General features: G+C 37.9%; 1 protein-coding gene across 1 annotated transcript in view; it reads right to left on the bottom strand.

The window, feature by feature from the left end:
- ZNF30 (zinc finger protein 30) overlaps window positions 1–14625 on the bottom strand; it is an 18441-nt gene extending 3816 nt beyond the window's left edge. The window contains 4 exon segments of the mRNA XM_087871065.1: window positions 1–420; window positions 423–691; window positions 693–912; window positions 12826–14625. Coding sequence (XP_087727191.1) covers window positions 1–420; window positions 423–691; window positions 693–912; window positions 12826–12862 — 946 coding nt within the window. The 5' untranslated portion in view covers window positions 12863–14625.

Genomic DNA, 14625 nt, shown 5'->3' with positions numbered 1-14625 from the left:
TACTCTGATGTCGAGTAAGTTGTCCATACACAGTAAAGGTCTTCCCACATTCCCTGCATTCATAGAGTTTCTCACCAGTATGAATTCTCTGACGTTTAACCAGGGGTGAGCTACTACTGAAAGCCTTCCCACATTCTTTACATTTATAGGGTTTTTCACCAGTGTGAATTTGCTGATGTTGAACAAGGTATGAGAAGGTACTGAAGGCCTTCCCACATTCTTTACATACAAAAGGTTTTTCACCAGTATGAATATTCTGATGCTGAAGAAGTTTTCCATACACTATAAAAGCTTTTCCACATTCCTTACATTCATAGGGTTTATCTTTATGGATTCTTTGATGTTGAACAAGATATGAGCTACTATAAAAAGCTTTTCCACATTCCCCACATTCATATGGTTTCTTACCAGTATGAATATTCTGACAAATTGATGGCTACTACCAAAGTTCTTCCCACATTCCCCACATTCATATGGTTTTTCACCAGTATGAATTCTCCCATGTTTAACTAAGGCTGAACCTCTAATAAAAGCCTTCCCACATTCTTCACATTCATAGAGTTTCTCAACAGTGTGAATTCTCTGATGTTGAACAAGGTACGAAAAGGTGGTAAAGGCCTTCCCACATTCCTTACATTTATAAGGTTTCTCACCAATATGAAATCTCTGACATACGGTGAGTTTATCCGTTACTAAAGTTCTTCCCACATTCTTTACGTTTGCAGGATTTTTCACTAGAATGTGTTCTCTCGTGTTGAACAGGGTTTGAGCCTTGACAAAAAGTCTTCCCATATTTCTGACATTCACATGATTGCTCTCTATTAAGAATTCTCTGATGCAGAGCAAAAGATATACATTTCTCAATAGTGGGCATTTCTTTAGAGCTGACTGTCTCATCCTTCAACTGAAAATCTGAAAGAAAACAAAACAACAACAAAAAACCCAAATATTTTATTTTCCTATTTGAGAAAGTGTAGGAATATAGATTTCTATGGAAGAGACACACTGAAAATATCTATTAGAGATAAATAGCCTAGGCAGTACCAAAATACTTTTATAAAAATAAAAAACAGGGGCACCTGGGTGGCTCAGTCATTAAGCGTCTGCCTTCGACTCAGGGTGTGATCCCGGCATTCTGGGATGGAGCCCCACTTCAGGCTCCTACACTGGGAGCCTGCTTCTTCCTCTCCCACTCCCCCTGCTTGTGTTCCCTCTCTCACTGACTGTCTCTCTCTCTGTCAAATAAATAAATAAATCTTAAAAAAAAATAAAAATAAATAAAAATAAAAAACAGGTCAGAGAGAAATGCAGAGATTAATGAGAGTTTATTTAAAATACTAAGGTTGGTGATAAAACAGGTTTCACTTCTGATATTTAGGTGTGGATCAGAATCTTAGAAGAGCTTGTTGAGACACTGATATTCCAGCACCAACCTAGACCTCCTGAATCAGAATACAGAAGGGAAGTTCCTGGGCACTGATACATTTAACATTTCTTACAAATGTTTCTGATACAGGTGAAATTTCATTCCCCCCACTGTGGCTTCTCTTTACACTTAGAATAAAATCCATGTATCTTTCATTAATATGGTCCCTGCCTACCTATCAGGCCTCATGTGAAGTCATAATTTTCTTTGTTCCCTATTTACCTCACTTTCCCCTTTCAGCACTTGGAATGTGTCACAAATTTTCTCATCCTTTGGTTCCATCTGTGGGTGATGTCATCTCCCAAAAATTCTTTGGCATGTGTTGTTTGCAGACTGGATCTTTCTCATCCTATATACGTTTAAGGTAAAATATCACTTTATCAGGAATACTATAAATTGCTGACCTTGCCTAAGGATGGCCATGTCTTTATCTTCTGTTCTAACACTTAATTCTTGTAATTCCTACCTGTTTCCAATTACATAATCATTTCTCTTTTGTCAAAAATTTTAATTTATTTCTCCCAAACCTACCTGTGGTAGATATTTTGGGTTTCATGACCTTTGCCCACATCATGCCTGTGAATATGTTGCATCACATGGCAAAAGATACATATAATTAAGGTTACTAATTAGTTGATTTAAGATGGAAACATTAACCTGGCTTATCTGGGTAGGCTCTAAAAAGCAGAGTCTTGCTGAGGGTAGAAGGGGAGTCAGAGACCTTCAAAGTGCAAGAAAGATAAGACTTGCTGGTTGCTGGCTGAAAGACAGAGCAGGCCACATGGAAAGTGTGAGAAGGCAAATAAATTCTGCCAGTAACCCGTGAGCTTGGAAGAAGACCCCATGCCCTAAAGAACTACAATCACAGCTGATACTTGATGTAGCCATCCTGTGCTGAACTGATCTATACAGTTATGTGATAACGAGTGACTGTAGTCTTAAGCTACTAAATTTGTGGTGATTTGTTACAAAGCAATAGGAAACTCACACTCTCCAAAAGTGGGCCCAACCCCTATTTCATTCAGCGCTGTACTATAACTCTCTAGCACACAGCAGAAATTGGGAGAAAAAAAAAAAAGACAAATCCTTAGACAAAATAATTAGGATATAATTAAAAGATAATATCATACAAATAATTCACTGATAACCCATTAATATAAAACAGATAGTCCTTGAAGAAATGAAGAATTTCAGGAATGAGGCAGGGAAGGTACAAGATGAACCTCAGATATCTTTGCCAAAAAGTCAGGTAAATTTCCAAGACTCCTAGGTTTCTCAAGAAACACATGGGGCACCTGGGTGGCACAGTCATTAAGCATCTGCCTTTGGTTCAGGGTGTGATCCCAGCGTTCTGGGATTGAGCCCCACATCAGACTCCTCCGCTGGGAGCCTGCTTCTTCCTCTCCCACTCCCCCTGCTTGTGTTCCCTCTCTCGCTGGCTGTCTCTCTGTCAAATAAATAAATAAAATCTTAAAAAAAATAAAAAGAAACATAGAAGGCTTAATATCTATGGATATCTATGGAGCTCTGTATGGCAAATGCAATGACAAAAGGAACACACAAATGATTATTTTGAATTATACATATACATATGTAATTATGTAATTGATTATTTGAATCAATAACTGATGGATAAAAGATAAGTTCATAATAATTCTTGCAACAGAAATTATTTTTAATCTTTGAATAATCTCATATTTAAAGTATTTAACTACTGGTAAAGAGGCAATTTATTTGTCTTTCTCTTTTCATTGGGACTATGTTTCAAGATAACCAAAAAGTACTAGTTTAGAACACTAAGAAATATTTTCACAAGAAATGATAGTAACAAAGTACCTTCCTACAAATAATTATATTTTTTATTCTGATCAGGATTAACAATATGACAGGTTGCTAAAGAAATGAATATTCCTTGATAGTAAAGTAAAAGGAAAACCACACAGATTACTGTTAAATTGCAAAGAGAAAAATTAACTGATGTGGGTGTGGACTATTATCACTCTAATCCAGTAGTCAATTTTTTTTAAGATTGACTTATTTTACAGAAAGAGTGCATCCATGCGAGTCGGGGAGAAGCAGGAGAGGGAGAGGGAGAATCCTCAAGCAGACTCCCCGCTGAGTGCAGAGCCCAAAGTGGGGCTTGATCCCAGAACCCAGAGATCATGACCTGAGCCAAAATCAAGAGTTGGCTGCTTAACCCACTGAGACAAAAATGCTTACCTTTTAAAAATATTTCCATGCTATGTGATAAACTGTACAGGCATTTCGATGGGAACCAGACCACTGGGATGGCCCCTACAGGTAAGTATTGAATTTGCACACAAGAGTCAACTGGAAAATTGGATCAGATATGTTATCTCATGAAACTGACAATCTGCCTTTAGGATAATCTCCATCATGTCTTAAGATCATTTTGGCCCACCAATTCTCTAACTTCTCAGAAAAAAAGAGTTATTTAGATCATTTAATTCAAAAAGGAGAAAATCTGGGTGTTGACTGTTGTCAAAAAACTTCAACCACCATTAAAGGAGAATTTTGAACTGCTTTCTTCTGCCCTCAGGGCTTTTCATGTCATGCTATACCAGATGACCTCAAAATGGGGAGAATTATATAGCCCTATGGTCCAGGAGCACTAGATCTGGATAATGTTACAAAGGTACAGAATTCGAATCCAAGAAATTGGATAGACACTAGTTCAAGACAGATTCTGTTTAGAAAATATACTGGCCCAACAAGGGAGAGATATGACTCTTAGGAGAATGTTGTACTTACATCTTTAAAGACTTCTCTTTGAGATTTTTAAGATCACTAAAATGGGGGTGCCTGGGTGGCTCAGTCGTTAACTGTCTGCCTTCAGTTCAGGTCATGATCCCGGGGTCCTGGGATCAAGCCTTGCATCAGGCTCCCTGCTCAGCGGGAAGCCTGCTTCTCCCTCTCCCACTCCCCCTGCTTGTGTCCCCTCTCTCGCTGTGTCTCTGTCAAATAAATAATAAAATCTTTTAAAAAAATCACTAAAATGATTCACAAAACAAGTAAGAGATCACCAAGTTAAGTAATTAGGATAATTCTTCCATATTAGGTTCTGTGGGCTCTTTGGATCAGGGATGGAATCTGTTCTTTTGGTTAAATATGAGTACTAGTCTTTGATCCTGGCCTAGAAGCAGACTAGAAATCCTGATCATAATACTTCTCATAGTATTGTCTATACTGCAGCTTTCAAATGTATAATCTACAGTCCTAAATGCTGTTGTGCCAATGGATCCAAATAATTTTCCAAATAAAAAAATAAGAAAATACAACACTTTCAGAGGCTGAAATGACTTTCGTATACACACAATTATGACACATCCAACAACTGTGTACATTTGGATAATTTTGCTCCCAAGAAGACAACATTCTACCCTCCAGATAAGGCTAAAAAATGACCAAAAAGGTGGTGGGGAAAACCAAAAAGTGAAACCAACATAATTCCTTGTCTCTGGGTTAAATAAAATTGAGAAAAACACTTCCTGAGACCTGTCTTAAACTTCCATAAGCTATCAGGGCCCAAGAGATTAAGTTTTAGTTTTGGAGGTATTTTTGTTTTTGTTTTTGTTTCAAGCAGTTCTAACTATTTGTAAGAATTAATATTTTCCGACTTTTATTTGTTCTTAAAGACCTTCCGAAGACGAAAGTTCACTTATTTTCAAAATAGAATAAATTTCATCCTACCTTACAGTTACATAGGGTTCTACTGGATCTTTTTATAGAACTAAGATACACAATGGGATACCAATCATCTAGTTTTCCTTTAAGAATAAAAGAATAATGATCTCTTGGGACATTTTTGTTTCATCATCTGAAAAGCTATTTCATCATTACAGAAATTATATCCCAGGGTGCAAAAAAGATTAAAATAAGAAAGTGGAAAAATGCTGGCATTGCCGGGAAAGATGATACAGTAGTGAAATAAATCATTATTACATTGTCCTTCAGTTTTCTCAATGTGTTGCTCAAAGGATTGCCCAAAACTTTTAAGGTTTCAAAGAAGTCTGCAGACATCAATTTTGTGCCTTAAAAAATATTTAGCTTTTATTGAACACAGTTGAGAATTCAAAATTTTTCATTTTCTACCCATTATGGCAAAGATAAGTGACAAAGTGATATTTCATAAATATCAGACAAATCAGAAGATGAGTGCAAAGATAAAGGGAGCAGCGCTCTATAGCAGCCTGTCCAATATGGTAGCCACCAGCTATGCGACTAGACTAAGAGGTGCTGTGAGTGTAACATACATACCAGATTTTGAAGACTTTGAGCAAAAAGAAACGTAAATGATCTACCTCATTAGTAATTTTATAGTGACTGTACAGAAAAACTGATCATATTGGGCTATATTGATATAAACAAGATGCATTAAATTTACCATTTTCTTTTTAAATTCAGCACTAGGAGATTTTAAATTACATATGTGGCTTGCATTACATTTCTATTAGACAGAAATGTTCTAGATGACAAAATGGTATGTGGTGTACTAATATTGTTTATGGTTAAAAAAAAAAAAAGGACCACTGAGAGACAAGTTGTATATGGACTGAGAAAATAGGAAAAGCCATCGGGAGGCCAATTCTGTAGTGCAAACTGGGGGTGAGGGTGGTTTGAATTAGGATGTTAGTGGTGGAAAGTGGTGAGAAGGTATAGCACACATAACATATTTTGAACATAGAACTAACAACACGTTCCTGCTGTGTGATACTCTGAATATTTAAAGCCAAGATCACCAAAGGCAGTCTTAGTCTGAATGTTCATTTGAGCCTAAGATGACTCTCTCATAGGTACTGCAGGTAAAAAAATTATTTTCTTTTTATGGTTATGGAGAATAATGTCCTTATTATTAGTATAGCCTTAAGTATTTGGGGATGAAATGTTATAATTTGTGCAACTTACTTAAATGGTACAGCAAAACGTTTTTAGATGGATACAGAACAAAGTAGCGAAATATTAAAAATGGTGAATCTATGTGATGGTTTTAAGGATTGCTATATTACTCTTTCAACTTTCATGTGGTTTTTAATTCAGTTGGCAAAATACAAAACCAAACCAAACCAAAACAGACTTTAAAGGATGGTATATTTCCATACATTAAGAGACATTAAAAACAATACAATTTATTTTAAAAAACAAAACAAAAAACCCTCAAAATAATATACGCAGACTGATTAGATGGAAAGTGTATAGGTTTGAATAGTGTTCCCCCGTCCCTCAGAATGTGAGTAAATAGGGTTTTGTAGATGTAATTAATTAATATGAGGTCATCTGGGATTAGTGTGAGCAGTAAATCTAAAGTGACTGGTGTCCTTAGGTGAAAAGGAGAGGACACATAGAGACAGACACAAAAGAGGACAGGCTGTGACAACGGAGACAGAGATGGGAGTGATGCTGATGAGGGAGCAGAAGGCTAGCTGAGGACAAAGCAGAAAGCACACCCTACACCGACGCCCGACCCCCAAGTGATATGTGTGACATTCCTCAGGCACTCCTGGCTGCCCTGAAGGAAGAACAAATTGTTAACTGATGGAGATCACAGTCCTGCAGGACAGGAGTCTCCCTCAGTTTACAAATGTCCCAGTGATTTACAAGGAAGAAGCTTTTTTATCAATAAACTAACTTCTAGAGACCCATAACTCAGTTTCCTGAAGCCCTAACATCACCCTCCCCTCCATAAAACTGAGGGAGGCTGAGGCAAAAGGAAATGTAAATAAAACTGAATTTCTTTTAAACCTACAGCCCATTGATAAGGACATGTGATAGGAGGAATAGAACATTCCTCCAGGAAGCTCCCAACTATCTTACTGTTAATGCCTTACTAGAACGAAAAGCAACCTTAACCGACCATAGCAAAGACTCGGTATCCTGTGTGTCTTCTTTAATACATGAAAGTTCTTTCAAAACCCCCCTTTCCTTACCTCCCCCAACCCCATAGTATATAATCACCACCCCTCACGACCCCATTGCAGTTCTTTCTGCCCACGGGTCCTGTCCCCGTGCTTTAATAAAATCACCTTTTTGCACCAAAGACATCTCAAGAATTCTTTCTTGGCCGTCGGCCTCGAACCCTAACGTCTTTCATACATCAATGTAGTTATAAGCCAAAGAATGCCAGGACTACCAGCAACCACCAGAAGCTACAAAGAGGCAAAAAAGGATCCTCCCCTGGAACCTTCAGAGGCAGCATGCCCTTGACTTCTTGATTTCAAACTTCTGGCTTTGAGAATTGTGAGGCAGTAGATTTCTGTTGTCTTAAGCCACCAAGTTTGTAGTACTTTGTTATAGCAGAACTAATTTACAAATTTGTGGTAATTTATTATGGCAAAAACTAATACACAAAGATAAATATATAATATAGAAAAGAGCTATGAAATAGATGTTAAAAAAAACTTTTCTTCAGGCAATTTCCATTTCTGAAAATCAATTCTAATCAAATGCTGAATAATTATAGGAATAAGTAGAGAGTTGGTGTCAATTAAAAAAAAAAAATAGGCGGGAGCCCACCAAAATGTGTGACACAGAATTGAAAGTAAATAAAAATTTTAAATGCAGGGGCGCCTGGGTGGCACAGCGGTTAAGCGTCTGCCTTCGGCTCAGGGCGTGATCCCGGCGTTATGGGATCGAGCCCCACATTAGGCTCCTCTGCTATGAGCCTGCTTCTTCCTCTCCCACTCCCCCTGCTTGTGTTCCCTCTCTCACTGGCTGTCTCTATCTCTGTCAAATAAATAAATAAAATCTTTAAAAAAAAAAAAATTTTAAATGCAAATGATAATAGGCTCTGAAAAAAAATTATAAATTTCAAACATGAACATTTTCTGTTCTTTTCTTTTTTAATTAAATTTTACTTAGTTAACATCCAGTGCAATATTGGTTTCTGGAGTAGAATTCAGTGGTTCGTCCCTTACATACAACACCCAGCGCTCATCACAAGGACCCTCCTTAATACCCATCGCCTGTCTAGCCCATCCCCCACCCACCTTCCTCCACCAACCCTCAGTTTTGTTCTCTATCGTTAACAGTCTTTCGTGGTTTGTTTCCCCTCCTTTTTCTTCCCTCTTCCTGTCAAACATGAACATTTTGCTATTTGAACTTATATCAACTTTTTAAAAAAGAAGCTGAATTTCTTGTTTTTTAAAGGAAAAAGAATTAGTGCATGTTCCTAACTATATGGCTTTCAACTACAGAACTGTATTTGAAATGTTGCAAAAGACGTTCATTTTATCAAAAAGAACACTATCTCTTTCTTCCTGACTTCTCTTCACTGCCAGGATGCTGCACTTTCTTCTAGGACATTCCTCCTTCCCAGACACTCCCGGGCCGTCTCTCCTCGGCACACTCCAGCGCCTGTATCTCTCGCCGTCACTTACATCTCCGTATCCTACTAGAGCTGCTCTTCACTAAGTTGTGAATGCCATCTGATCACATATCCTAGCTCACATATTGAGACTAAATTTCATTAGAAGTTTTTTAAAGTAAAAAAGAATACGGAGGCTACCATGAAGAGGCTGCCATTTGCCAAATACAAGACAATTTGAACATCAAAATGATAGAAGATTACAACTGACTGAAAACAGTAAGAATGCCTGGCTTCACACCGTACAAACAAGTGAAACAGTGTTCAAATCGAGGAACAATCTACAAAGGAGATGTACTCATCAAAAATGCCAAGGTCATAAAAGGCAGAGAGAGACCAAGAAGTTCTTTCAAATTAAAGATTAAAGTAAGAAGACTACTAAATGAAATTCACGACTTTTGTCTTGACCACTGGGTTGAATTTTGGTTTTTTTCTTTAAAGGATACCGTTGAGGAGGCGCCTATGTGGCTCAGTTGGTTAAGCATCTGGCTCTTGTTTTTCGCTCAGGTCATGATCCCAGGGTTGTGAGATGAGCCAGGAGCTGGGCTCTGCACTCAGCAGGGAGTCTGCTTGGGACTCTCTCTCTCCCTCTGTCCCTCCCCCTGCTCGTGTGCTCTCTCTCTCTCAAATAAATAAAATATAATATAAGAAAAGAAAAGAAAAAAAGAAATACACAGAGAAATAATTAGGGTAAAGGTGAAATTATTTCAAGGGAAAGGGACAGAATGAGAATGATAAAAAGCAAATACATAAAATATTAACGGTCTCTGGGTAAAGGTTACATGTATGTTCTGTGTTATTCTTACAAATTTTCTGGTTAGGAATTATTTCAAAATAAAGAGTTATATAAAATCCATCAACTAAGAACCTTGTACATATTTGTTTAAATCAATATATTTCAGCTAAAAGAAGAATATACAAATACACAATGGCACAGTGATTACTCAAATAAGCCAGACTCTGTCTAAATTCTAGTTCTGAGAACTAGCTCTGTAATTAGGAAAATTTCTTAATCATTCCAAGTCTTAGTTCCCTCAGATGTATTTTGAACATAGAACTAACAACAGGAATACTGACAGCAATTTGAAAAACGTCTCACAATGTTGCTGAGAATCAATAAGGCAATATATGTAAAATGCTTAGAATAGTGTCAGGAATAGGGTATAGAATCAATAAAGTAACTGCTATTACTACCACCACCAGCCGCGGGCTGTGTAAGAGACAATGATCAAAAAAAGGGAGTAAGTCGGTATAGCATGAGTAAACTCAACAACAAAGATTTCATACCTTTCCTCACTAATTTTCAGTTAATCATTTTTCTTCTTCTTCTTTTTTTTGATTTTCAACTCTTTACTTTTTAAAACACATAGTTCTTGATTTTTAACTTTTTTACTATTTTTATTTATTTATTTATTTTATTATAATAATATTTTTTTATTATATTATGTTAGTCACCATACAGTACATCCCTGGTTTTTGATGTAAAGTTCGATGATTCATTAGTTGCGTACAACACCCAGTGCACCATGCAATACGTGCCCTCCTTACTACCCATCACCGGTCTATCCCATTTCCCCACCCCCCTCCCCTCTGTTGCCCTCAGTTTGTTTCTCAGAGTCCATAGTCTCTCATGCTTCATTCCCCCTTCTGATTACCCCCCTTTCCATATCCCTTTCTTCTCCTACCGATCTTCCTAGTTCTTATGTTCCATAGATGAGAGAAACCCATCATTTTTCTTCTTATAGCTCTGAGAAAACACAAGATCAAAGATACATATTCGTTCCTCTACTGTCTCAATTAAGTTATCTACATCCACACCCACTGTCACCGTTTCTTTCTTATGCACAAAATTCCACCACCTTACCCGTCCGGCTCAAGGCCATTGCTTCTACAAGAATTTCCTCCTTCTAATTCATCCATTTCTACCACTCCGTGGAACCTTTCCCAACATCAATCAGGCAGGTGTAACCCCATGTCCCAACGAACCCCATCTCTTCACAAGCAGCGCCTCTACAGAACTGTGGTACTCACCGCCCCCCCATGCTGCCTAAACCCCTCCCGTAGGCTTTCGCTCCTTGATACCACTGAGGATTTGCCCTTCTGGGAAGGCCAATATTCAGGCCAATGCTCATTTCTTGTTTAAATTCATGTTTCACTGATCATTCGTCCACCTTGAAACATATTCTTCACTTGTCTCTGGTGGTGCCACTTTCCTGTTTTCATCCTACCTTAAAATGTGCTTCTTCTCAACAGACTCTTCTGCAGCCTTCTCTAACAGAACTGTGAGACTCCTCTATCTGCACTGACGCTTTGGGAGACCTCATGCACTCCCCTGGCTTTAAATACCAGCCATAAGCCAATAACACCCAACTGCTAAGTGTGAGCCCATACTCTCCCTGAGCTCAGGCTTGCATATTCAACAGCCTAGTCAGCATTTCTCATTGGATGATTAATAGCCATCTCAGGCTTCACATATTCAAAGCACACATGTTTAGATTTGCTCTCCATCCTGCCTTTCCCCTCTCTTTCCCATCTCAGGCAGTTGTGTCACCCACCATTCACCTGCTCAACTCAAAACGTGCTCATCCTTCTTCATATCCCTCTGCCTCCACACTCATTTATAACCCACCAGCCTGTTGTTAGTTCTATGCTCAAAATACATTCCGAGTGCCACTTTCCACCACTAACAGTCTAATCCAAAGTACCATCACTCCCAGTTTGCACTACAGAATTGTTCTCCCGGCAGCTTTTCCTATTCTTACCCTTGTCCCCATTCAGTCCACCCTCTATGCACCTGTGCAGGAAAAAGCAGAGAGGAGCAGTGGAGGGGATCTCCAGACCTAGAACCTCAAAATAACCAGCAGATATTCATCTAAAGGTTAGCAGGCTAACTGGAGGAGAAGTGGTGAAACTGATAGTGAGTATATGGGGTGCATGGTAAGTTTTGATGTGGTTGGAAGTGATTTATCAGGGAGGGAGAAAAGAGGGTTGTGATTAAGTAGAGGCAGGTAAAGGGCTTAAGGGGTAGTTGGAAGAGTTTTATCTCACCATTTGGAGAATCTGGGTGAAGAGAATATGAAAATTCTTTGTATAATTCTGCAACTTCTCTGTAAGCCTGAAATTATTTATTTTTTATTTTTTAAATATTTTATGTTTAAGTAATCTCTACACCCAATATGGGGCTTGAACTCAACCCTGAGATCAAGAGTCGCTCACTCTACTGACTGAGCCAGCCAGGATACCCTGAAATTATTATTTTTTAAATGTTTTACTTCTGCTCAGGGTGATGTTTTAAGGATACCGACGTTATACTAACTAATTAAGCTATATATTTTAATATGGCTTTCTAGTTTTTATATATTTAACAAAAATTTTAAAAAATTTAAAATCAGAAAAATATAAATTACACCATGGTTTCTAGTCACTTTCAAAAATAATCCAAGTTCCTGATAATTAACAAAAAAAATACACATGACTTGGTCTCTTCTGATACTCTCCCTTTTTTCTTGTTACTCTCCCCTCATTAATTCTGTTCTACTCTGCTCATTGCTCCCGAGTCACACAAAGCTCATTCCCACCTCAAGGAATGCCATTTGCTATTCACTCTGCCTCGAATGTTCTATATTATCATGCAGCCTAAGCCCTTCTTGTTCTTGTCTCTGCTCAGTTATCACCACCTCAGAATATACAAATAAATCTAAATGTAGAAAAGGAGCTGAAAGCAGTCAAATTCAAAATATAGCTGAAATACTGCGCTAATAAGAAAGAGAATAGGCCCAATAATATGACAGGGAAATATGAGAAGGTGAGTGAATGATAAAAGTGGTAAAGGTGAAATTTCTTTGGAAATCTTGGTGAGATATTCATCTTTCTTCCAAGTTTCAGGCTTTCCATGCAGGCCTTGCTTGGGCCTTTGAAGGGAGAGTTACAAACAACATCTCAGAGATGTGCCTATTCCCTGACCACATGGGTTACTTCCAGCAATGAGAGCTTCTCTACCTGACCAGCTCTTACTCACCTGTGTATTGTCTTCTTTGATCCTTCCTCACTATCATCCACGGCTCTTTCCATTGTTCCAAAAAAAGTAATCACATGTGGTTTAGAAAGGGAACATCCAGCTTACAAGGTAAGAATGCCATACAATGCAGAAAAGAAATAAAATATGAATTAAAAAAATACTTTGAGCTTAGGTTAAACTTGGAACAAACTAAAGGTCAAAATGACATTGAGAAGTACTTCAGGGAAGGGCAAGGGGATTCAAGAATCCAGATAGATGGGCAAAATGTTTTAAGTGAAATCTATTCTCTCTCTCTCTCTCTCCTCTGTCTTGACAGAAAGCATGACCTTGTAATTGAGAACACAGACTCTGGTACCAGAGTGCGTGGGTTCAAATTCCTGTTTCTGCCTCCCACCAGCTGGGTGACCTTGGGAAACTCACTTAAACTCACTGTGCTTCAACATTCTCACCTGAAATCATTATCAAAATAGCCCCTATCTCATAAAGTGGTTGTAAGGATAAAAATAAATTAATACAAATCAGATACAAATATGTAAAGACCTTAGAATAATGACTGGTACATAGTAAGCACAATGTGAGTTACTAACATTATTACTGTTATTTTTCTAAGAGAAAAACTAAAAAGTTTCTTGAGACATCTCTATCTATAGGAAACTCATTTAATCTTAAATGCAAAGTTAATGAATTATAAATTTTAACCACAAAATCAGGTAACTGTTTTATAAGAAAGAAAATGAGGTACCTTCAGGTTTAAATGATTTGTTTATCCAACCCCCCCCCCCCGCCCCCATATAAGTTGCACAGGCTTTTCAGACAGAACAAATCAGGACCCTGTGTCTAGCTGTTTTGCCTGCAGGTGGGTCAGATAGTAATAGCGAATTTATAGCAAGTTTGAGCATAAACATATAGGAAATCTGGCCTTTGTCAATGTTTATGCAATAAACACCCCAGAGTTCTAATCCTGCCATTTCATCCTTTCCACCCTAACAAAGCTCAAACCATCTCTTTGGGGACAGAGGGAAGAAATGAGGTTCACTTCTTAAGATAGCCCTAAAATGTATGATGAAGAAAGTGTTCAGGGAGAAGGTTCTAATTTACTTGAGAGAGGTAAACTTACCCAATGAGACCAAGTTACCATAGTTCTCCAACACCACATCTCTGTACAAATGCCTCTGAGCAGGATTCAGACTCTCCTACTCCTGCCGAGAGGCTACAGCCACATCCCTGAATGTCACTGATTCCTGAAACTGCAAACCCACATTATGTCTGGTGAAATTTTTTTAAAAAATGTTTTAATATGAAAGAAGAGGAGATAATAAGATTCAACGTAGCAAGGGAGCATCATAGAGTAATCAAGTAGGCTAGAAGCTTATGATATAAGAAGCAAATGAATCAGAATATCTGCATGTTCTGGAAGAACGCTGTTGCTACGGTCAAAATTTTATCTTGTGGGATATCACAGTACTCCAGATCTGTTGAGGAATTGGTAAAATAAGCCAAGTTTGTCTGTTAAATAAAACAGCATACACAAAGACACTGCCTGCTCAGTACCTACCCTAATAATTTCTCAAGAAATATTAATCTTTACACTATTTTCCCTTTAAGAGAAACAGTCATTTTTTTCAAGCATAAAATACTTATTTTAGAAAATAGATGTTACACAAATTTGTTAATTTCTCAAGCTTCAAGATTGTTATGTCAGATCATACCATAAACATTTTTCCTTATATTAATACAAAAATTTTCATGATGGCATAAAAGTACCTCTCATGGGGGCGCCTGGGTGGCGTAGTCATTAAG

The sequence above is a fragment of the Ursus americanus genome, chromosome 21 (genome assembly GCF_024610735.1).
Source record: "Ursus americanus isolate L20-20 chromosome 21, mUrsAme1.1.p, whole genome shotgun sequence".
NCBI lineage: Eukaryota > Metazoa > Chordata > Mammalia > Carnivora > Ursidae > Ursus > Ursus americanus.
This window is presented reverse-complemented; position numbering and strand designations above follow the sequence as displayed.